Raw genomic sequence first — 22,004 nt, 5'->3', positions numbered from 1 at the left:
GTCTAAGACTTCAGAATATAAAAGATGAATCAATCCACTTAAACCTCATTTAGCATATACTCCAATAAAATCAACACTTTGTGAATAAATCTGAACAAATGATACATGTACATGTGAAGAATTTGTAGAAGAGATACCTATATATATATATATATAAAAAACAAACACATTAGTGGTGAGGCAACACACAGACAGTGGAAGAGTTAGAGCTCCTGTCAAGGGGGGGGGCCCATGAAGCACGATAGACAAGTGACAAAGTATATAAAGTGACATTTTGTTTGATTGAATATAATAATAATAATAATGACAATAATGGAAAAAATTATAATTTATTTTTACAATCACAATTAGTTTTGCTAACAATTATAACGCTAACAATGATATATTATAATTGCAATAAATGATAATGTTGATAATGGCAACAATGAACGTGTGCATGCACAGTAAATACAGCTGCCACCCATTTTCATTAGTGTATGAATCTAACGATTTATAAGATTATTCAAAATAATACAATCCAAAAAAGTGAGAACTTTCTAAATGCAATGTATGTCTAACTGATTGATCTGTCCAACAGCCATCTCTAGTATTCTTTCCCAGCAGGTGCTTCTCTCCAGGGAGTTTCTCTAGGATGAGGTGTAATTCAGGCAGAGTTTATGTTCTTACAGCTGATCTCACACCACTGCTGTGTGTGTACTAAATACTCACACGAATATTAACATTAGCATTTGAAACCTTTCTTTGTCTCTCTCTCTCTTCAGGTCACAAAGAAGCTCGCTGGTGCTGCTTCTGAAACGGTTGCCTGGGTTACCAATGTTGGTGTATTGGCTTTCCAGGATGGCGGCAGGATTGATGATGCCGCAGCTTCATAGTGGTCCTAGTTGGAGGGGGAGCGCAGGATGCTCGGCCTGACTGTTGCCAAGGTGATCCTGAGGATCTCCTGGGAGGAGTGGAGGCTCCACTGTTGGAGGAGGACACATGGGGTGGAGGAGACGGTCCTCCTCATCCAGGATCTCCACGTCACCCTGGACGTCTCTTTGCTGGATTCTCTCTGCATCCAGGACGTATGGAGACACAGAGGCGCCACCTCAGCTGCATTCAGGACCCAGCAGGTGCAGCTGTACACAGAGACTGGTAGACTGACAAAGGGGCGGGGTCAGCCTTCCCGTTTCCACCTTCACCACTTCATCCCAGGTACATGCGTGTTTCTAATAGCTTGTGATTAAGTATATTGTGTATTATCATTTCATGTAAACATAGAATTCATTTTTGATCCAAAACCTTTTTCCTCAAGCCAGTGCCAAGTACTTCCAAGCTCCTGGCAACACCTGCCAGACAGAGCAGAGGAACAGCGAGTTGTCTTCCCTCCCAGAGACCAGGAGAGGCAGCACACGTGACAGTTCAAGGCAGCAACGGGGAAGAACGCCTCCTGTCCTGGGAAGGAGAGTCTCCAGAGGTGATTTTCACTTCAAATATCACTGTTTCCTCTAATGAATATCAGATCTATATTAACACACACTGATTATCTTTCAGCTGTCTTCTTGGACTGAACTCGGGCCCTGCAAACTGGGCCAGTGTCAGCCGCCTGGTGGAGGCCGTTTGCAACCAGCTCTGCCGTCTTCACCCGGTGGCCACGTGGTCCAGAGCGACCCTGAGGACTCGCTGGTCATTCGTTCTCAAGGATTATGTGGCCATCAGAGAGGCAGTGCTGGCCAGCCCCAGGTTGATGGCTCAGACCAACATCCAGCTCTTTGAATTGAATTGAGGACTCAGTGGTACGAGTTTGTCATAAAGCTGTTGTTGTGTTGTAATCTGTTCTGTGATTTATCTTTTAATGAAACCTGAAAATCCTAAAACAGTCTGTTTGTCTGTGTGTCCAGGTGCTGGCCAGACTCTCCCCTCGCCACTCCCCTCTTCTGTTCCTCCACCTCCTCTGCGTGTGTGTGTGTGTGTGTGTGTGTGTGTGTGTGTGTGTGTGTGTGTGTGTGTGTGTGTGTGTGTGTTGTTGTGTGATAAACCATTTTCCTGCTTTCCTCCCAGTGCATGCTGGGATACATTCCAATACTTCAGACTTTTTTGTTTGACGTTTGAATGTTTGATGTGATGAAAAAAAGTTTGATACATTTCATCCAGAATTACAAAGTTTGAATGTAGAAGTCACATAAATGTAAAACTAATAAGTTTTACCTTTAAATTACAGAGAAAGTCTTTAAATTGTTCGTATGGACATGAACCTTTTATAATAACAAGCTACATTTTTAATTACAGATAATTACTGTCATTTTACACAGATTTGTTTGTAATTTAAGAAAGCATTACAAAAATGGGAAATAAATGTAATTAATTATTATTGGCATAATGCTGTCATTTTACTGACTTTTGTACACAATTTTAAAAAACAGAAAATTACTGTTAGAAAACTTAGTTATTTTCCATAAAACTAGGATTTTTTTTACACTGTATCTATTATAAAAACTGTTAAAGGTCAAAGACTAAACCACCACACCAAATAAAATAATAAACTTTATATTGATGTCAACACGTGTCTTTACAACAACTTATCCTCCATTGTGACTGAGCACCAGTGTTTGCTAACATTAGATCATATATGACATTTTATATTGGCAATGAAATAACAAGCTAACACTGGAAATGAAAGGGTGTGCGATCAGCTAGCTAACATTAGGCTTGGGTTTGAAACTTAAGCTAACATTATTGAGGTAAGCTGTAACTTTAGGCTTAATATAAAAACTACCAAACATTAGTTCACTAAACTTTAATTTAAGGCAAAAGATAGAAACTAGCTAATATTAGTTAGCTAACCTGTAAGTTAAGGCTCAAGTCAGACACTAACATTAGTTAGTTAAACTGTAAAGTTAGAAACTAGCCAACATTAATTAGCTAAACTGTAACTTAAGGCAAAAAATAGTAACTAGCTAACATTACTTGGTGAAACTGTAACTTAAGGCTAAAGTTAGTTGAGGTTTCATTGTACCAAAGAACATGACCAACACAGTCCACAGCCATCCTGAGTTGATCGATGACATGAATGCTTAATGTGAACATTAGTGTTAGCATGCTATGTGACATTAACATATTATCTTACATAATGTCCAATCATGAACTATCGTGATAACTAAAAATAAGGTAAAGTCAAGGGATCCTTGAAGAAACATCAGAGATTCAAGAACATCAGAACCACATTTTGAGTTGATCCGATAGATAGATAGATAGATAGATAGATAGATAGATAGATAGATAGATAGATAGATAGATAGATACTTACTTACTTTATACCCTAGGGGAAACTCATGTAGTAGATGCTGGGATAAAAGTGAAAATGGTCCTAAATGAAAAGTAATCTGGAATGATCATCTGTGGATCATGAATAAATCACGAAGCCTTGAAATGAGCCAGATTGTTTAATATTGTAACACGATGTGTCATTAATGGTTGATTACAAAGTGAAAAGCAGGAAGCCGCTGAAAGTGTTGTGGCTCTCGTTGTTGTCGTAAAGTCCTTTGTTTGCGGGCAGACGCAGGAAGACGACATCGCCTTTCTCCAGCTCCAAAGTCACTCCATTTGACATGTGTTCAAAATATCCATTATTAACATTGATTTCATAGGTCAGCATAATTCTCTGATTGTTTTTATATAAAGCTGCACCCATGTGCACCGCGGAGCGGTAGTCCATACCGGTGAATCTGAAGTAGTAGACTCCTTTGACTGGGGCTGTGAAGATACCTGAGGAAAAGTTGATTGTGATTTATTATTTTTCATTTTGATGTGAAAGTACAAGAACATAGAAATATGGATTTTGCAGTGGTTTTGTTGGTACCTGTGACAGGGTTGTAGGCCTTGCCAATGTTGGTGAAGACATTGGAGTAGACGATGGTGGTGTCGGTGTTGAAGGGTCCCAGCAGTCCTGAATCAGTCAGAGCAGCGCTGAACGCCACCTTTGAGCTCTCTGAGAAAACGGAAAACAAAATATGTAAATGTTTTCAGACAAAAACTGACCACATCAGATGTATTGTATTTTAATTATTTTCTTGTGGTTGCTAATGCCTGACACTAGAAATGTCAGCAGCTGATTAATGGAGACAAATTGACATTATTCCTTTAAAACAGAAACATAATACCATAAATCAATACACTGCCATCAGTCAATCAATCAGCTGATGACAACCCATTGATCTACCTGTGTTTGTCCTGATTGTCTGCAGCTCATTCTCGGTGGATGTCAGTCTGGTCTTCAGGACGTTCAGCTCTGCTCTCTGATCCACCACCAGGTCTCTGAGCGCTCTCACCTCTGCCCAGACATCAGGCTGGACGATCAGCTGTTCGGCCACCTCCACCGCCTCTCTGTCTGCTGCTGCTGTGTGGGACAGACACAGGAGGAGGATAAGAGCCTCAAACCTCATCCTGAAAGTGACAAAGGTCTCTGAGTGTCTGCGTGAGACGCTCTGCACTTTAACAGAGGACAGGCTGTGTCACAACACAAAGGTCACATGCTGCATTCATGTGCTGCTGGTAAACTCCAAACTTTTAGTTGTTATCAGAGCCATTTGTTGGACATTTAAATACTTTTTCGCAGAAACACTGACAAAGCCAGAGACTGCTGCAGAGACACAGTACACTTTGATGGTTGGCGTTGTTTTACTGGCAGTTAAATTACTGAATAAAGAGACAAAAAAATGTATTAAAAATATTTTAGCAAGTAACATAAAAACTCAAATAAAACAAAACACCAACAATCTTCAATCATTATTGATTCAATTTGAAATAAATTATAAATAAATTATGAAATGAATGAATGTCTTTTAATAATTAAGAATAAATCTTTCCTCTCATATTCAGATATTTCTGATGGCACTTGAAGGCAGCAGTGGTAGAGAGTTAATTTTTAAAAACAAAACTGTAATGTTGGACTTTCCTAAAACTACACAGCTTTCAGTGATGATACAGATGTCAACATCACACAGATAAAGAGCCAAAATCCTAAAATGATGACACTTTGTTTATGTGGATCAATACATGACTCAGGGTTGTTGTTTCCTTTCATGTGGGAACAATATACTGCGATTTGCTGCATTTTAAACAATAAACATGAGAATAAAAGGAACAAGCATGCAGCTTTGTCTCTGTTGTGGTGGTCTGGTCCTGTGAATCAACATTTACACTAATTACATGAAGGTTTTAAATCTAATCAGTGGTGTCTGTTTATGACTCACGTTGTCCTGGAAGAAAAACAAACCAACATGACTTGTTTTATTTAGTTCGTCATAAGGGTTTTTTGAGATGTCGGTATAGAGTAGTATAACATGGAAAAAAGTAAATTACAAGTACCTCAAAATTGTACTTCTTTACTTTCCACCATTGCTGATACAGATATTTGGCCTTCAGTATACATGGTTTTGAATATTGTTGAATTATCCAACAGGTAAAACTTCTGAGTTCCTGAGTGAAAACAAAAATGGTGTCTATTATAAAAACTAAAATCAAAAAGGTAACACACTAATTTAACCACCACAGACACACAAAGACTATTAACATGAAATAATAAACTCTATATTGATGTCAAAACGTTTCTCTACAAACAACTAACCCTCCATTGTCTCACTGCTCATGACCACCAGTGTTTGCTAAATGCTCACATTAGCTCATACATGGCATTTTATATGACAAGCTAACCCTGGAAATGAAAGGGCGTCACCAGCTAGCTAACATTAGTTAGCTGAACTGTAGCTGTGTGGAGGCTGCATTTGAAGATTGTGTAGACACAGGTTAAAGACGTGTCTTTAACCTGCAGCTGCTGCTCGTTTCTGTGACATTTAGCAGCTGACGTGTGTTTGTTGTGTTTGTGTGTTTTCTGTGAGTCCACTGTGGTTGATGTTAATAAGCTCGGGGTGTTAATGGAGTCAGCGGTGCCGCTCTCCTCCTTATTATAATTACAGCTGTTTGATTTCTCACCCTCCCCCCTTATTCTTCCTGTCTCTGCTGCTGTCGCTGGTGTTAATATTTATTATACAACCATGTTATTCATTAGCAACATAATCCTTAAAGACAAAGAGCTCTTTCCTGCAGAGGGATATTTACACTTTATGTGGAAGCAAGTTAAGAAAACACAAATTCAGAAAACATCTTCATCCATTTGAAAACGTGCTGCTCACAACACAAGGATGCAAGAGTATTTGCTGCATGTGTATTTGGTTGTTGATCAGGAGCTGAGAAGCTGTAAACTCTCTGTTCTGAATCTAAATCAGCTTCATCCTGTGTCTTCTAAATGTGGAGGTGCTGAAGAGACCGACTCGTATTTAAACATTTAAACTGCTGCTTCTCTCTTAGTGAATGTTGTTGAACAGGTAAACGGGTCCACCAGTAGATCATGACATTAACACATTTTGTCACCAGAGTTTTTATCAGTTTTTGTCAGACCAAGTTGAAGCACCACACACACTAAGACAAAGACGTCACCACACGGGAGTTATCTGTGATAAACTCCCAAAAAACTCACCCAGCTCCCGGTGGACTTTTTGATTCAGTCGTGCTGAGGCTTGAAAACTCAGTTAATGAGTGTGACCTGCAGCCTGTTCCTCTGCGCATGGAGAGCAAACCCACAGCTTTTTGAATATTTAGATCTTTTTGTGTTGAATAATTGAGAAGAAGAAGCTGAAGGGGGCCACGTCCACTTCCTGTTGAAATGGCAGCGATACACAGAGGAGCAAAACACAGCAAAGACACAGTGATACACCTGATTAAAGATGGATGGATGATACATGGATACTACACACACAAATGAGCTGATCGTATCAACATGTCCACACGGAGGGTGATACAAAGATGGAGGGAGAGACGGATGATTCATTAAGGCTTTATTAGTCCAGTTTAATAATAGGTGATTTAAAAAGAGCAGGACGTCTCTGCTCTGAACTAAATGTCTGACATGACACAAACAGGAAGACTGTGTGTACTCAACAACAACCCAAACCTTCAAGTAATAGTTTAACATTTTGAAAATGCAGATTGATATAAATCTAATGTCTATGTGTCCACTGCAGAGCTGGAGTCAGGACGGGGTTAGCCTAGCTTAGCTTAAAGACTGGCAGCGGGTGGAAACAGTTGCCACACTGATCATCCTGCTGTATCTCGTTTCAAGACAAAACAAACAGAAGTAAAAACCACAGTTTTGTGCTGGAACTATTTCTTGACAAACCACAGTATTCATCCGCCCAAAACTTTTGTGCAGCGTCTCCAGCTATAGATGCGTTTCTATTAAATGAAATTATATAGCCTGATATTAAAGTTTATTCATATATATACGTTATGAAAACCAGAGATCACAAAGACTTTGAAAAAATGAAAAATAAAACAAACTTAGATCAATAGATGAGCTCGTTCTCTGCCTGGGTGTAATCTGAAAGGTAATCACTGCCGTCAGCTGATGAGGATGTTTCAGTACCATGCAGCGGGAGGTTTGGAGGAAAGTGTGGGGAGAGGTTACTGTCGTGTCGCCATGGCAGTGGCAGCTGAGTCACAGACAGACGCTCACGTCTCTGTGGCATTTAGGAACTGGTATTTCACAGGTGGAAGGTGTGAGGCCTTTTGGACGAGAGCGGATCAGCAGTGACGGTGATCGCTGTCAGGACGTCGTCAAAGAGACACTTCAACGTCTGAGCACGTGTCCATCTGCTGTCTGCTACAGCTGTTTGTTCATCTGCGCTCAGTCACATGATTTCTGCTGCACGAACTGAACTTAATTTACTCATTTCTACTCAGACACGACCCTTTAAAATCATTTGATTAATCCTTCGAGGTTTATATGGCAGCCAGAAGTCTTTTCATTTAAAAAGACCCCTCAAAGAATAAACCCTTTAAAAAGGTGAAATTAAGGTTGAGATTTTGTTATGAAATATGATGAAATATGAAATGTTGAAATGATATCTTGAGGGACTCTTGTTCAGTTTTCAGGTATATGTAATAGATTTACACCAGATCTGATTTTAAAGGAGCGGATGCTGATTCTGTCAAATATATATGTTTAGAAAGAAACAGTTTTCCAGTTGAAACAAGCAGGAAGAAACAACCTGCTGACAGATGTGTGCAGTGGATCAGGGTACAGACGTCCTGTCGCAGCGTTTCCACCCTGTTTCCATCAGGTTGAAACTAATTATTATTGATGGTTTGCTTCCACTCTGCTCTTTTCTTACCAGGCCTCAACATCACCGCTTTACTACTGTGGAGATTCCCCGGGTGACACATCATGTCCCAACACCACCGAGTCGTCCCGACAGTGTTTACTCTTTCAACTTTCATGTTCAAGGTATTTTTATCATCAACAAACATCCAGTGAGACACAGCTATAAGACACATGTAAAATTCCTGTTTTCAAAAGTAAAATGTCCAAAAGCCTCATTTGCCTGTGTATGGTTTTATTACATGTGTTTCATTTGTTATAAAACGTGTTATTTATCAAATGTGGAATGTAAAATGTGAAATTTATCAACTCACAAAAGTTATAAATTTGCATGTGCAAGTGGTTACAAATGTATTATTATTTTAAGTTTATTAAAAGTTTATTAAAAAATCTCTAACTCATGAATTTCTTGTTATATGAAACTTAAACGATGAATCAGAGTTAGTCAAATTGCCTCCAAAATGTTTTTATCATTATATTGTTTATTTTCATTGATGATATAAAAACAATAAATAAAGTAGACTGATTTAAAACTCCTCACATCTGAGCTGAGAAATGTCTTAAACATCTTAAAACGAATGAAGTGACTAATCATTTGAAAAAGTTTGAATGCAGTGACACACCTGCCTGAGCGCCTCTGTGCAAAACACACTGAAGCTCCGCCCTGACCTCTGACCTCCCTGCAGAGGACGACAGAGGACGCCTGTCTGTGCGGCCGTTGCACAACATTTACACGTTCACATGAAAATCAGCATAACGGATCAAACCCTCACACTGCTGATGCGTTACCATGGTTACCGCTCAGTCCAGATAATCGAATGTTTCTGTGGTCTGAGGTGAAGCTGGGAGTTTTCACAGGTTACAAAACACCGTGTGTGTTCGGTGCGAAGCAGGAAGGAGGAAGGAGGTCCGGGTGGATGGAGGGAGTCGCTCTAAAGAACACGGACGAACGACGTGTTTCATTCAGACGACATGTTGTTCTCTAGACCTCTGGATTAAAACTGAAAACACCCACAAGCTTGATATTTACCTGTCAGTAGATTTCAACATGTAGTTTGTAGTTCTGCATAAAACATTTGCAACGTTTCACAAAACATAAGATATAATTTTACTGGCCACACTTCCACTGTGACGCTTTGTTCATTTTACATCTTCTTTCCACTTGTTCACATGTTAATCCACATGTCCAGAGATGAACTGACTCTTTATGTTATATCACAGCAGCTCTCATCACCAGGACTCACTGCTCCCTCTGATGACAGCACAGATAAGATTACAGCTCTTTATTTATTGTATCTATGATTGTTGTTCTTTTATCAGCTTAGCTTTTAGTCTTTTTATATTTACTGTGTGATGAGCAGCTGACTACCTCTATCTATCTATCTATCTATCTATCTATCTATCTATCTATCTATCTATCTATCTATCTATCAATCTCTCGTTCTATCTATCTAATGGATAGCAACAGTTTTCATATATTTCACACCCCTGCTAACTAAAATGCTAACATGGCTGCAGTCTCTAATATCATTCTGGTATATGATATATATGATGTATAAAATGTGTTTCTCGTTCTGTCTTTATAAAAGTGTTTTCAGCCCCCTTATTGAATAATGAATGATAATAATCACCTGGCGAACAACATAACAAACAAGTAAAGGATCATGGGTAATGGGTAAGAGGAGGTTTGGTTTCGGTGGAGCACACTTCAGTGAAGAGCAGGTGTCAGCGCTGATGGGAAGCAGCAGACAAGCAGCGGTGGAGGGTTTATATGGAGGAAACCCTGACTCCCACACTGTGTGTTAGTTAATGGCTCCACTCAGCATCTCCACGCCGACCAGATCCTTCCTCCTGACCAAACACTGTCACTGTGGCTAAATGCTCAAGTGATGAGGAGAGGCAAAAGGCAAATGCATAGGAGGGAGCGTGGTTATTTATTTATTTGTTTATTTGATAGGAACAATACATGTTAATGAACATCAGTACAAAATACACAATGTAAACATGTTGGATGGTAGCATGCATGCTAATTTACATCTGTTTTTGCTGGATTTGGATAAAATCCAAGGCAAGGGAAAGATGGTATTTAACTGTAACGTAAATAAACAGGTTGTGTCTGGAGTCACTGTGAACGTCAGCTGCATTAAACCAGACCAGAACCTTTCCCTGGCCTTTTAACAAATCCGTCAGAGTCTAAACAGAACCAGAAAATCAGTTCAATAATGCTGGAGTCACTGTAAGAATATATCGTAGTGCAACAACAATTCACTGATTCTGTATCAATGTTTTTGACATAAAACAGCACTTCTTCAATATTTTAACAGAAAATATAATCTGGACATAATGTTTCCTTCAAATACTCCAAACGTGGGTTAGTCCGCCACTGAAAGTAGTCCTCTACAAATGTACATTTTCCTCCTGTTTGTTTCCTAAAAACTTCAGTGAGTTGCTGTTTTAGTCTTTATTAAACATGAAACTATATATTTCTGATGTGTTTTTAAAAATTTACATCTCCAGTAGGAACCAATGGGATCAGAGCCGAGAGCCACAGACAGAGGAGGGGAGTCAGAAACTGTTCAGAGACACATTAAAACACAGCAGTGGTTTTGGTTTTAACATTTTTTGGACAACAAATTGTTGATAACAAAAATATAGAACTTTCCAGCTCCTCCTCTCCAAATTTCCAGAACCTGCAGTTCCCCACTTGTCCACAAGATGTCCTCAGAGTCACCTGCCCTGTACCTCACTGCACACCTGTACCTCTTTCCCTCATTAAGCCCAGGATTGTTAAAGTTCCTGCTTTGCCTGTGTGTTTCAGCTGCTCCTTCCTGTCTCTGTCACTGTTCTTGTGAACCTAGTTGTAGTTGAACCTTTTCTGTCTCCACACGTATCTGCATTGGGATTCTTATTTCCTGTTGTTTAAGCTCTAGGTCAGTGGTCATTGAGGTGGTTCTAATATTCCTTTAGGATGTTTAAATTGTCATTAAGGAGACTCTGCAGGTGTTTCATGTGTTCTTGTGGTCCTTGAAGATACTTCAAGGATCCTTAAGGTGGGTCCTGGGGTCATCTGAACAGGTTCTAGAGGTAATTTAAGGGTATTGTTCATGATTTCTGTTATCACTGAGGAGGTTTCAGCGGACCTTGGCACAAGAGGTTCTCTAGGAAGTCGTAATGGTCAATAAATAAGTTCTAAAGGTCCCCCTGGTCACTCTCGTGTTCCTTTAGAAGGTTCTAGTGGTAACTGAGAAGGATTCAGGGGACTTATAAATGGTTCTAGTGATACTTTAGGTGGTTCCAGAGATGCTTTACCTTAGGTGCCTTATCATTGAAGAGGTTATAGAGGTTCTTTAGGTTGTTCTAGTTTAGGAGGCTCTAATGGACACTGAGGAAGTTGCAGGGGCACTTAATATGGTTCTAGTGGTCCTTAAAGAGGTTCTAGGGCTCCGGATGGGGGCTCTAGTGATCCTCTTTAAGGTTACCTGGTTCTTGTGGTCACTGAGGAAACAGAAGAAGTCTTAAAGGTTCTTTAGGTCCTTTTAGGTGGTTTTTTGTGGTCATTAGGGATGTTCTGGAGGTTCTTAGTGATTGCACTAGTCTTTGAGGAGGCTTTTGGGTTGTTCTTTGCTACTCTAGGAGATTCTAGTGGTTATTGGGGAAGTTCTAGGGGTTCTGTATCTAGTAGTCACTGAAAAGAGTCTATAGGTCCTTTAGGTGGCTGTAGCTTCATATTTACTGAATGACGGGAAAGTGGGATCAGTCTCTTTGTCTACATTTTTGCGAGAAAGTGTAGATTACTGACATCAGCGTACCCATCCAGACAAGGTGACTGTTATAAAACATCTGTCCTGATTCAAGCCATAAAATCCAGTCTGTATTAAATCCAGTTGGTGTATGCAGAGGCAGCTATGTCCTTCCTGTTGTCCTTCCTTTTTAAAATTGTGTGCTGGCATTTGTTTTTATTGATCTGTGAAGTGCTTGTAAAGGGAACGGCCGCAATAGGAACAAGATAATCCTCAGACTGCACTGATGGAAGATAACACGGCTATAAAATGTAATGGTAGGAAAACATAATGGGGGCAGGGGGACTAAGCAGGACTCAGCATTTCAGCTACAGACTCATTCAAACACAGCTGCAGAGATCAGAGTAAGATCTGAATGTGTATAATCCACACCAAACAAACTGACACATCTCCACTTGACGACTGATGTTTTTGTAAATATGAGGATGAAATCACAGAAGTTTGTCTAAGTTATTGTTAAAAATTGTGTTTTATTTACATCATCCAGGATATAAAACAGGGTCATCATGGGGTGTTATACTTTTCAACTCTGATCAAACTCTACAATCATCTGTTGTCAGGAGCAATGAGGAATAATGAATAATGACTAATAGAAAGTAAAGCAGCAGTTCCACATTTATTTAGTTTATAAAGACCTACATGACTTGCTGTTTACCTTTTAAAGTTCCTCCAGTCTAAAGGTCTCTGTCCATGTGTAGTGTGATTATAGATCAGGTCTAGGTTCTATATCAATACTGTGAAAGTATCAAAGCCTCAGTCCACAGAGAAATGCACACAGCCTGTATTCAGAAACTGAGCCTTAAAACCAGCCGTCAGGACTTCTGGAACTTTGTGATGTCACAACAAAGCAGTCACCAAGCCCCGCCCACCTGGACCCACCATCCAAACCTTGCAGGATTTGGTTTCTCTGGGTGTTTTTACTTGAAATGTGCTATATTTTTATTGGATCACTCAGAAAACAGTCAGCCAATCAGAAGAGAGGCTCAGAACCTCCTCTCTTCTGATTGGCTCACCAACCTGTTGTTACTAGAGCTCCTGAGAGAGGAGATGTAAAACTACACTGAGATGGGTTATGGTTCTTAAAACCACAAATGTTCCTATCCATAGATCTATCTATCTAAAGTAAATATAAATAAACAAAACAACACCTTTTCCTCTACCCCTCCCTTAATTGTTTTCCGCCCTCTCATTCCCCCTCTTTTCCCTCTCTCCTCTCCCCTCTCATTTTCCTTCCTTCCTTCCTACCCCCCCCCCCCCCCCTCTCTCTACCCAGACACACCACTCTCTCTCTCTCTCAGTCAGTCCGGCGTCTCTCAGTCCTACAGCAGCGGACTAACACCACCACCGACAACACAAACGGCGTAACCGTTCTCACGTTTTCATTAACCTGCGCGGATGGATATAAAGAAGCGAGTTAAGCGGAGTCGAATATTCACCTGTGGAGCTCGCGGGCAGCCTTAAACTCCTTTGTATTACATTTAACGGACTTTACCTGCTGAATTTGAACGTTTCAACATTTAATCTGACCTGGATTTAGACGCGGCTCATTCACTGTGGATAATGTGGATTAATCCGATTTTAACGTGTTTTTTAAACCGACTTTAAAACACATGAAGAGGAATGTGGCGGCACAGGTGAAGTTTGAGACATGATGGACACCTTGACTGTGATTCATGGAATATATATAAATATATTTAGCTTTTTTTTTCCAACGACAGTAACCTATTTTAAACTCCAATAAAAACGACTTTTCCTTCACCTCTCTTTCTTTAAATCAAGAGAGAATTTTCCCTGATTCATTCTCCTGATATTACCGGACATATTCCTGGACGTTTCCCTCCATCCAGACTCGCAGTGACAGGACACAGCGCGCTGAGCAGCCTGCTGACAGGGCTGCTGCTTGCGGGCAATGGGTAGTTGAGTCGGACCCTTTTATCACCAGCCCCCCACCCCCCACCCCCCGTTTAAAAACCAGCAAAAAAACTGCCCAACAGCATGAAGAGGAAACCCGACACCCGCTGAGGTACAGAGCAGAAAGTGATATCATTTTATAGGTTGTATTGATTTACATTTGAGAGGATAATTGACGTTTCTTTCCGCAGGGAAATGATGCTTTTAAGCAGCATGTCAATCCATAACAGAGACAGTAAAGCAGCCCGGTGTCGGGGCCGGATCAACCTGACATGGAGCCCCGGGGGCAGAAATGTGTTGTTAGGACCCCCAGTCACCCCGACCACACATGACCACCTCAGTATTTCCTCAGTCACCTGGAGACCAACCAGCAGTGTTCAAAGTTCAAAGTTCAGTTCACACAGATTAAAACAAAGTTCAGTCTAAAACAATCGACCAGTTCGTGTTAATTTCCTCCATCTATGAGTTTTAATTGTTCAGCATCAAAGGTGCACCTTTGTTAAGTTAAGTAACCGCTGTTCCTATGGTAACAAGTTTACATTCATCAGTCAACTATTATCACCTGATCAATCAATTATTAGATTAACAGTACAGATGTATTGATAAAGGAACATAACTGTTGGTTACAGCTCTGTTACGATGGAATAATTCAGCTTTGTAAATGTAAGTTAACGTACTTAGTTACATGCCACCACTGCAGGGCTGCAGCTAACGATTATTTTCATTATCAGTTAACCTGCTGTTAGTTTTACAGATTAATCGATTATTCGTTTGGTCGCATCAGAGTCCTGACATCATCAAAGGTCCAGAGTCCGAGGAGATTCAGTTAAAACAGAGGAAAGCAGCTAATCCTCCCCTTTGAGAAACTTTCACCAGGTAGTTTTTGACATTTTCTTTTTGCTTAAAATATGTCTTAATTGATCAAAATGAACCAAACCAATCAATTAACAACTAATTATTGCAGCTGTGTTGGAAAATAATAATCAACTATAGCCATCAGAGTAAAACGCACAATATTTGCAAACAATTCTCAGGAAATCTAAATGAAAAATGTGAAATATATTGAGTAAATGTACTGAGTTGGTTCCCACCTTTTTGAGAACTGTAATGATTTGTAATCATGACGACACTGATGAAGTTTTCACTATAACTGAGGACTTGATTCTCCATCTGAAAGCAGATTAGAATTCTGATCCATTTTATTGTTAAATTCATAAAGAAAAATATAATATACAGATCGTTTCTACCTGCTTTTTTTTTGGTACATAACTTGAAAACCTAAATCAGTGGTTGATTATATTTCTATATATTTATTATATATTTTTGTCAGCTTTAATTATGAGATATATTTCTTGGATGAATTATTTTGAAAAACAAAAGTCATTATAAAACCATCATCATCATCAGTTAACAAGGCTGAATCTCTCAGTGACATTAAATCTGTCATTTCTGAGGTGGATATCAGATCTTTCCTGTTTTTCATGACAGGATGACAGTGTGTCCGTGAGTCGTGGCTGCACTTGAGAAAACACTCTTTACTTTCAGTGTGATACTCTCAGTCTTGTGTGAGGCGGGCAGGAAAGCCGTCCTCTCATTCTTCAGCTTCGGGGAGTTTTTCTCCCACGACTCGTCGTGGCCTCAAACTAACCAGGTCACTCAGGACTGACGTCGACAAAATTATTGCTGTGACTTCGAGCGTGACGGACTGGAGCAGCTTTATTAGATCTTAGTTACAGGAGGAAACATGCATCAGTCTTGGAGCTGAAACCACAAGACTTCATTTGTGTTGCATGTGTTGTTGACGTCTCCCTCGTGTCTGTCTGCAGGTCACAGGGATAAATAATTCAGCGCTGGTGCAAGTGGACTACCTGCCGGGCAGAGGATGGCGTGCTGGAAGGAGGGCGCCACCCTCCTGCTGGTTCTGCTGGTCCTGCTCGACCTGCACCCGGTCACCGGGCGAACGAGTCAACACCACAGCCTGAGGCGCCAAACTCGAGGGCACCACGAGCACCGGGCGCAGCAGAACATCACGCTTGCCATCATTTTACCACAGAGCAACACTGACTACCCGTGGGCGTGGCCTCGCATCGGCCCCGCCCTGGAGCGCGCTGTGAAAACCGTCAACGCCGACCCCACCCTGCTCCCTGACCACCACCTCACCTACGCCTTCAAGAACAGTGAAGACAAGGACGGCATCTGCTCAGAGTCCATCGCCCCGCTCATGGCGGTGGACCTGAAACTCGCCTATGACCCGTGGGCTTTCATCGGGCCTGGCTGCTCCTACACCTCCTCCCCTGTTGGTCTCTTCACCACCCACTGGGATGTTCCCATGGTTACAGCGGGCGCTCCGGCCGTGGCCTTTTACGGCGGAGTCTACCCGTCCATCACCAACACGGGCCCCACCCACAAGAAGCTGGGGAAGTTCGCCCTGAGGATCTGTGAGCACTTCGGATGGCGGGAACACGTGATGCTCATGTTCAACGACAACAAGGTGGATGATCGGCCGTGTTACTTCGCCGTGGAGGGTCTGTACACGGAGCTGAAGAGCATCAACATCACGCTGGAGGACAGAGTGTTCGAGGAGAACAAGCTGCCCATCAACTACTCCCACATCCTGTCCGACATCCAGAACGATGGCCGAGGTGAGTCACCTGACTGCTGCCGCTTGGTTTCCTGTTGTTAGCTTCGGCAGTGAAAGAACTAGAAGCTTTCACAGGTGGAGACCGATGCTGCAGGTCTCAGACCTCTGAGTTGATATGTCTAAGGAGACATTTTGACACTGATGGCATTATTAACTTTCCTTTAAAGGTCCATATTTTCCTCTTTTCCAGTGTTTTTGTGACAAGTCACAGAAGTCCCGACAGCTTGTTTTAAAGCTTCTTCTGTGTTTTATTTGAAGTGTTGATCCATCAGAAGATATAAAAACCATCTCAGTGTAGTTTTCTATATCAGCACTCATGGACTCGTCCAATCAGATTACTTGGTTGGAACTAACTGTTGTATAGGAAGATATTTAACCAACCAAAAACCATCTCAGTGTAGTTTTACATCTCCTCTCTCAGGCGTCTCTCTGGAGCTCTAGTAACAACAGGTCTGTGAGCCAATCAGAGGAGAGGAGGCTCTGAGCCTCTCTTCTGATTGGCTGACTGTTTTCTGAGTGGTCCAATAAAGATATAGCAGATTTCAGGTAAAAACACTCAGAGAAACCAAATCCTGCAAGGTTTGGATGGTGGGTCCAGGTGGGCGGGGCTTGGTGACTGCTTTGTTGTGACATCACAAAGTTCCAGAAGTCCTGACGGCTGGTTTTAAGGCTCAGTTTCTGAATACAGGCTGTGTGCATTTCTCTGTGGACTGAGGCTTTGATACTTTCACAGTATTAATATAGAACCTAGACCTGATCTATAATCACACTACACATGGACAGAGACCTTTACACTGGATGGAGCTATAAACACGTGTTCTTGAAGCAGACAGTGAGTCTGTGTCGTTGTGTTTTGATGTTGTTAGCCTTGATTGATAGTAACACAGGTTGATGGGAAATATGGAGATCGAGAGAGAGAGAGAGGTGACACAACAAAGATGTCATGGTTGCTTCTTTGTTTGACTGTGTCTGTCTGTTCAGTGGTGAAGCACGATGCTGCTGTTCTCTCTCTGCTTTGATGGGCTGCATTTTGCCTAAGGTCTCTTTATCCCAGGGTCAGTTTGTACCATGTGACTGTCCTCAGGTCCCGCTCCATCAGGGCTCTTGTTCTTTAAAAAATGTATGCTTGAATGGTCCAATAAATAGAAGAGGAGGCCTTGTATTACTGTAATATTTGTAGTTTCAGCTCTACAAACTGACATTATTGATTAATCTTTGATCATATTTGGATTAGCTGGGAGTCAGACACTGCTAAGATGGCGATGGTGGAGCAGCTCACTCTGAGCTTCAGAAACCTGTGGGTGATGTCACAGAGGGGATCTCCATCTTTATTTACAGTCTGTGGTTTTGACGCTCAAATATATTCAGTTTGTGAAACAAAAAACAGCAAATGTTTGTCGTTTTTTCTTTAAAGATCAACGGTGAAAAGTTTAAAATTGGTACTTGTATGAATGTGATTGGATGTTACTGGTCAGCTGGTGTCTGCACAGATGCTGCATGACTGAGCCAATGATACAGAGACAGCTGACTTCAAAGAACTGAACTCACAGCTTCATATAAAGATGATTATAAGTTATTGTCACTCCCTCCAGGAAATAGACGACACCTCGATTTACTGTGACTGATGGATTTATTCATCTTCTGCACATCCAACGCCACCATCATCTCCAACGCCACCACGTCACACTAATTAGATACATAACATTGTTGTAATATGAATGTGTGTTTAATTTCTTACAAACAGAAACATAAATATGAACATACACAACGACACATAAGCCTGTAAATAAACGCACCATTTTAAAAACGTGCAATTCGTCACTTTTTAACCTGTTACAACTCAAAGTGTCCCCATGTAAACACAGGCGCAAACATAGTTCCTACCTCCTGCATAGAGCCAATACAAATAAAGGAAAACTCTTAAAGATAAACCATATAATTAATGTGTGCAAAGAAAACATATCAAATGAAAACATAAATATATTTTTATGGCAGTTAAAGTTATAGATCTGTCTCCTTTAACAACATAAACACAAACCACTTTCCCTCCGTAGACGTCTGTAGTGCTTTAACCACTTAAATCAATAGGATCCAGGTGAGAACACACTTCTCTCTGATTGGTTCCTGGACATCTGCAGTTCTGGGATGTGTGTAATTACTGAACAGCTCAGTCAGCTGTGTTCATTGAAGGATTCCCTTTTAAGCCTGTTATTGACGTGTGTGAATTTACTTCCTGTAAATAGAATCAGTTTTTATCCTTTTCCTCTCAGCCTCTCGGCTCCTCCCGTTTCCAGTAATTCAACTCCGGTCGGAGACGATTACTTCAGGTACAAACCGTAAAAAGCAGGACAGTTAGTTTGGATGCAGCAGGTTCTTCATCAATATTCAGGATGAGTTCCACTTCCATGGTTTTCCCCTCATGAGTCCAGGCTGCAGGAAATGAGCCTGAGCTCACATAAAAATGACAAATCACAGCTGGGCTGTGTCTAATAAACAGTTAATTCCCCCGAGTTACCTGCATGAAATCACAGGCCGGGATTCTGATCACGGACGAACACGGGGACACGGCGGAAATATGAATTGCATTTTCAAAAGGAGCTCTTCAGTGTGTCTCCGGTGATTTTCCTTTTAAAGAACGAAGCGTTCATGATCAGAAAGTGTCTGGAGAACACTCTGAAATGAGCCCTGCAGCAGCCACTAAAGGACCTTTTCAAATGGTTTTTAGTCTTTTAAGGATGAAATTGTTCCAATGTTCTTGTTTCTGTTTTGTAGCAGCAACATCTGCATCTCTGGACTTTCACCCTAAAGTTTTTCCAATCTGGCGACGCTATTATAACTGTATGACTGATGTATAAATGGCGTGTGTGTGTCAAAATTCAACCTGACATGTTTGTTATTGTTGAGTGGAAACTTTGGGATCATGGACTGGTTTAGAATTAAACCGCAGCTGAGACACAGGTCGACCCTGACAGATGGACTCAGACTCTGAGGTGCGTTCCCAGTTCCTGGTCCAGGAGGGCTCTGGACTTTCCAAAGGTCTACATTTCTGCAGACTTTGCCAGAGGGAATTACCCAGAGTTCATACTGTTGTGATTTTCAACATGGGGTTGCCATGGTTACCAGGGGGCACTCAGAAGCATTAAAAAATGGTAAACAACCGCCACAAAACAGAATGAAAAGAAGATAGAAGAAGATCGGTGAACAGACGGGCATGAAAGGTGTGTGTGTGTGTGTGTGTGTGTGTGTGTGTGTGTGTGTGTTTGTGTGTGTGTGTGTGTGTGTGTGTGTGTGTTTTGTGTGTTTGTGTGTGTGTGTGTGTGTGTGTGTGACTCAGAGAGTGTGTAGTTATGATGATAAATTCAAAGTCAGCTCTCATCAGATCTGATTCTGTTACAAACAGGAAGCAAATAAAACATAAAACAACAAACCAGAAGTCACAAACCCACAATTGTACACATGTTTTGGCGTCGTCAAGGTAACGCCATATGTCACAAAGTGCCGTCAGTGCCGTCAGTTAAGTGTGTGAGGGTTCAGGTCTCAGGGCGGGGCGGGGGGGGGGGCACTGCTGATTGGTACAGATAAATAATACAGATTACAGATAAATACAGATAAATAAAAGCAGTTTTAGCTTTATTTGTTTTCGCTGCAGATATTCTGAGCTGCTTCCTGTCTGTCACTCTGCCATCTCGCCTTGTGATTTGTGCCCCGCTCGCCCTGTGAGCGAGGCGGCCCAGTGGTGCTTGTTAACCCGAACATTAGCTCCTGATCTTTGCTGCGGGGCATCATGGCAGCAGCAGCAGCAGCTGCCAGAAATATGAGCCCAATCGATGCGTCCACAGGCCAGACAACAGCTCGGCGCTGTAAATGGCTCTGCCCCGAGGACACGGTGGAAAAGTCTGCATCAGTGAATGATGCAGCAGATTTCCACAGAGGAGCTTCAGTCTGTGCTCACTGTGAACATTCATCAGGATAAACAACATACTGAGATAATCAGGACTCAACAAGACACAGACAAGTTAACGATTAATCCTCATCCACGTTTACACATTTAGAAACTACATCATGAATGGAAACCAACTCTCAGAACGATTACTGAAGTAAATTCATCACGAATGAGATGTATCTGTGACGACGGCTCTTTGAGGGACGTGTTGTTCTACATTATTTGAATGCTGTAGTTTAAAGGTCACATATTTATACTTCCTGTGTTTTATTTAAAGCCTTGATCCATCATTAGTTAAATAAGCAACAACAGATTATGAATAGTTTGTTTATTTCATCATTTAATTGGCTACACCACAACTGGACTGGTCACTGTACTGTTGCTAAGCAACACATTTAAACATTTTCCTGACCTGCACAGTGCGACTTTGTATGTAAATTTATTTGTGTGTTTCCATAAGAGTTTGGTGACACGGGCTCCGGTGCAGGTGTGATTCTGATTGGTTAACAGCTGATCGTTTCTGCTCTCTGTGGAAAATCTCAGTAACTTCTCAGCGAGCTTCAGAGCTGCGAGAGACAAACACGTTTTTCTTTCATATCTTCTGTGTTTCACGACTCGGCAACTGGAAATACATTCATCTGCAAAGTTTGTTACAATCTAAGAGAGATAACGACCGTTAATGTGACGCTAATTAGGGAGTGAAGCTGTGAGTGATACATGTAGTTAAAAGTCCCAGTGCTGCTGTACTCTATATCAGCACTCATGGACTCGTCCAATCAGATTACTTGGTTGGAAATAACTGTTGAATAAGAAGATATTTAACCAACCAAAAACCATCTCAGTGTTGTTTTACATCTCCTCTCTCAGGCTTCTCTCTGGAGCTCTAGTAACAACAGGTCGGTGAGCCAATCAGAAGAGAGGAGGCTCTGAGCCTCTCTCCTGACTGATTATCTCAGTGATCCAATAAAAATAAAGTAGAGTTCAGGTAAAAACACTCAGAGAAACCAAATCCTGTAAAGGTTTGGATGGTGGGTCCAGGTGGGCGGGGCTTGGTGACTGCTTCGTTGTGACATCACAAAGTTCCAGAAGTCCTGACGGCTGGTTTTAAGGCTCAGTTTCTGAATACAGGCTGTGTGCATTTCTCTGTGGACTGAGGCTTTGATACTTTCACAGTATTAATATAGAACTTAGACCTGATCTATAATCACACTACACATGGACAGAGACCTTTACACTGGATGGAGCTTTAAGAGGATCCACTTCCTGTTCTTAGACAATAAACAAAAGACACATTTTAAATTGAAGCAAAAATATTTTACTCTTCTGATAAATTCAAATATAATTTAGATAACCTGGGAAACATAAAGTGACCAACTGAGGGCATGGAACAGAAGGTTATGATTATTAAAAAGCAGAATATTGTTGAATTTGTGATTCCAGCTTCTCACCTTTAATGATTTGCTGCTTTTTCTTTTTGTCTAATTTGCCAGTAAAGTGAATATAATTTTAAACTGT

General features: G+C 41.1%; 2 protein-coding genes across 4 annotated transcripts in view; one reads left to right on the top strand and one right to left on the bottom strand.

Moving 5' to 3' along the window:
* Positions 1–2,510: 2,510 nt before the first annotated feature.
* LOC111234104 (complement C1q tumor necrosis factor-related protein 3-like) lies at positions 2,511–4,454 on the bottom strand. The gene is made up of 3 exons (XM_022762027.1): positions 4,199–4,454; positions 3,839–3,967; positions 2,511–3,744 (listed from the first exon to the last, which is right to left on the bottom strand). The coding sequence occupies exons 1-3, from the start codon at positions 4,419–4,421 to the stop codon at positions 3,458–3,460; spliced, it is 639 nt and encodes a 212-aa protein (XP_022617748.1). The 5' UTR covers positions 4,422–4,454; the 3' UTR covers positions 2,511–3,457.
* An 8,858-nt stretch (positions 4,455–13,312) lies between these two features.
* LOC111234078 (atrial natriuretic peptide receptor 1-like) overlaps positions 13,313–22,004 on the top strand; it is a 72,602-nt gene continuing 63,910 nt past the window's right edge. For 2 of the 3 annotated variants that reach the window (XM_022761995.1, XM_022761993.1), the window contains exons 1-2: positions 13,313–14,017; positions 15,732–16,547. In XM_022761995.1, the coding sequence (XP_022617716.1) occupies positions 15,788–16,547 (760 nt within the window). In that variant the 5' untranslated portion in view covers positions 13,313–14,017; positions 15,732–15,787. Of the gene's footprint in view, positions 14,018–14,577; positions 14,782–15,731; positions 16,548–22,004 lie in introns of those variants that run through there. The other variant, XM_022761994.1, reaches the window with a different exon arrangement.

Source organism: Seriola dumerili, unplaced genomic scaffold (genome assembly GCF_002260705.1).
Source record: "Seriola dumerili isolate Sdu_G_001 unplaced genomic scaffold, Sdu_1.0 BDQW01000435.1, whole genome shotgun sequence".
NCBI classification, from domain to species: Eukaryota; Metazoa; Chordata; class Actinopteri; order Carangiformes; family Carangidae; genus Seriola; species Seriola dumerili.
This window is presented reverse-complemented; position numbering and strand designations above follow the sequence as displayed.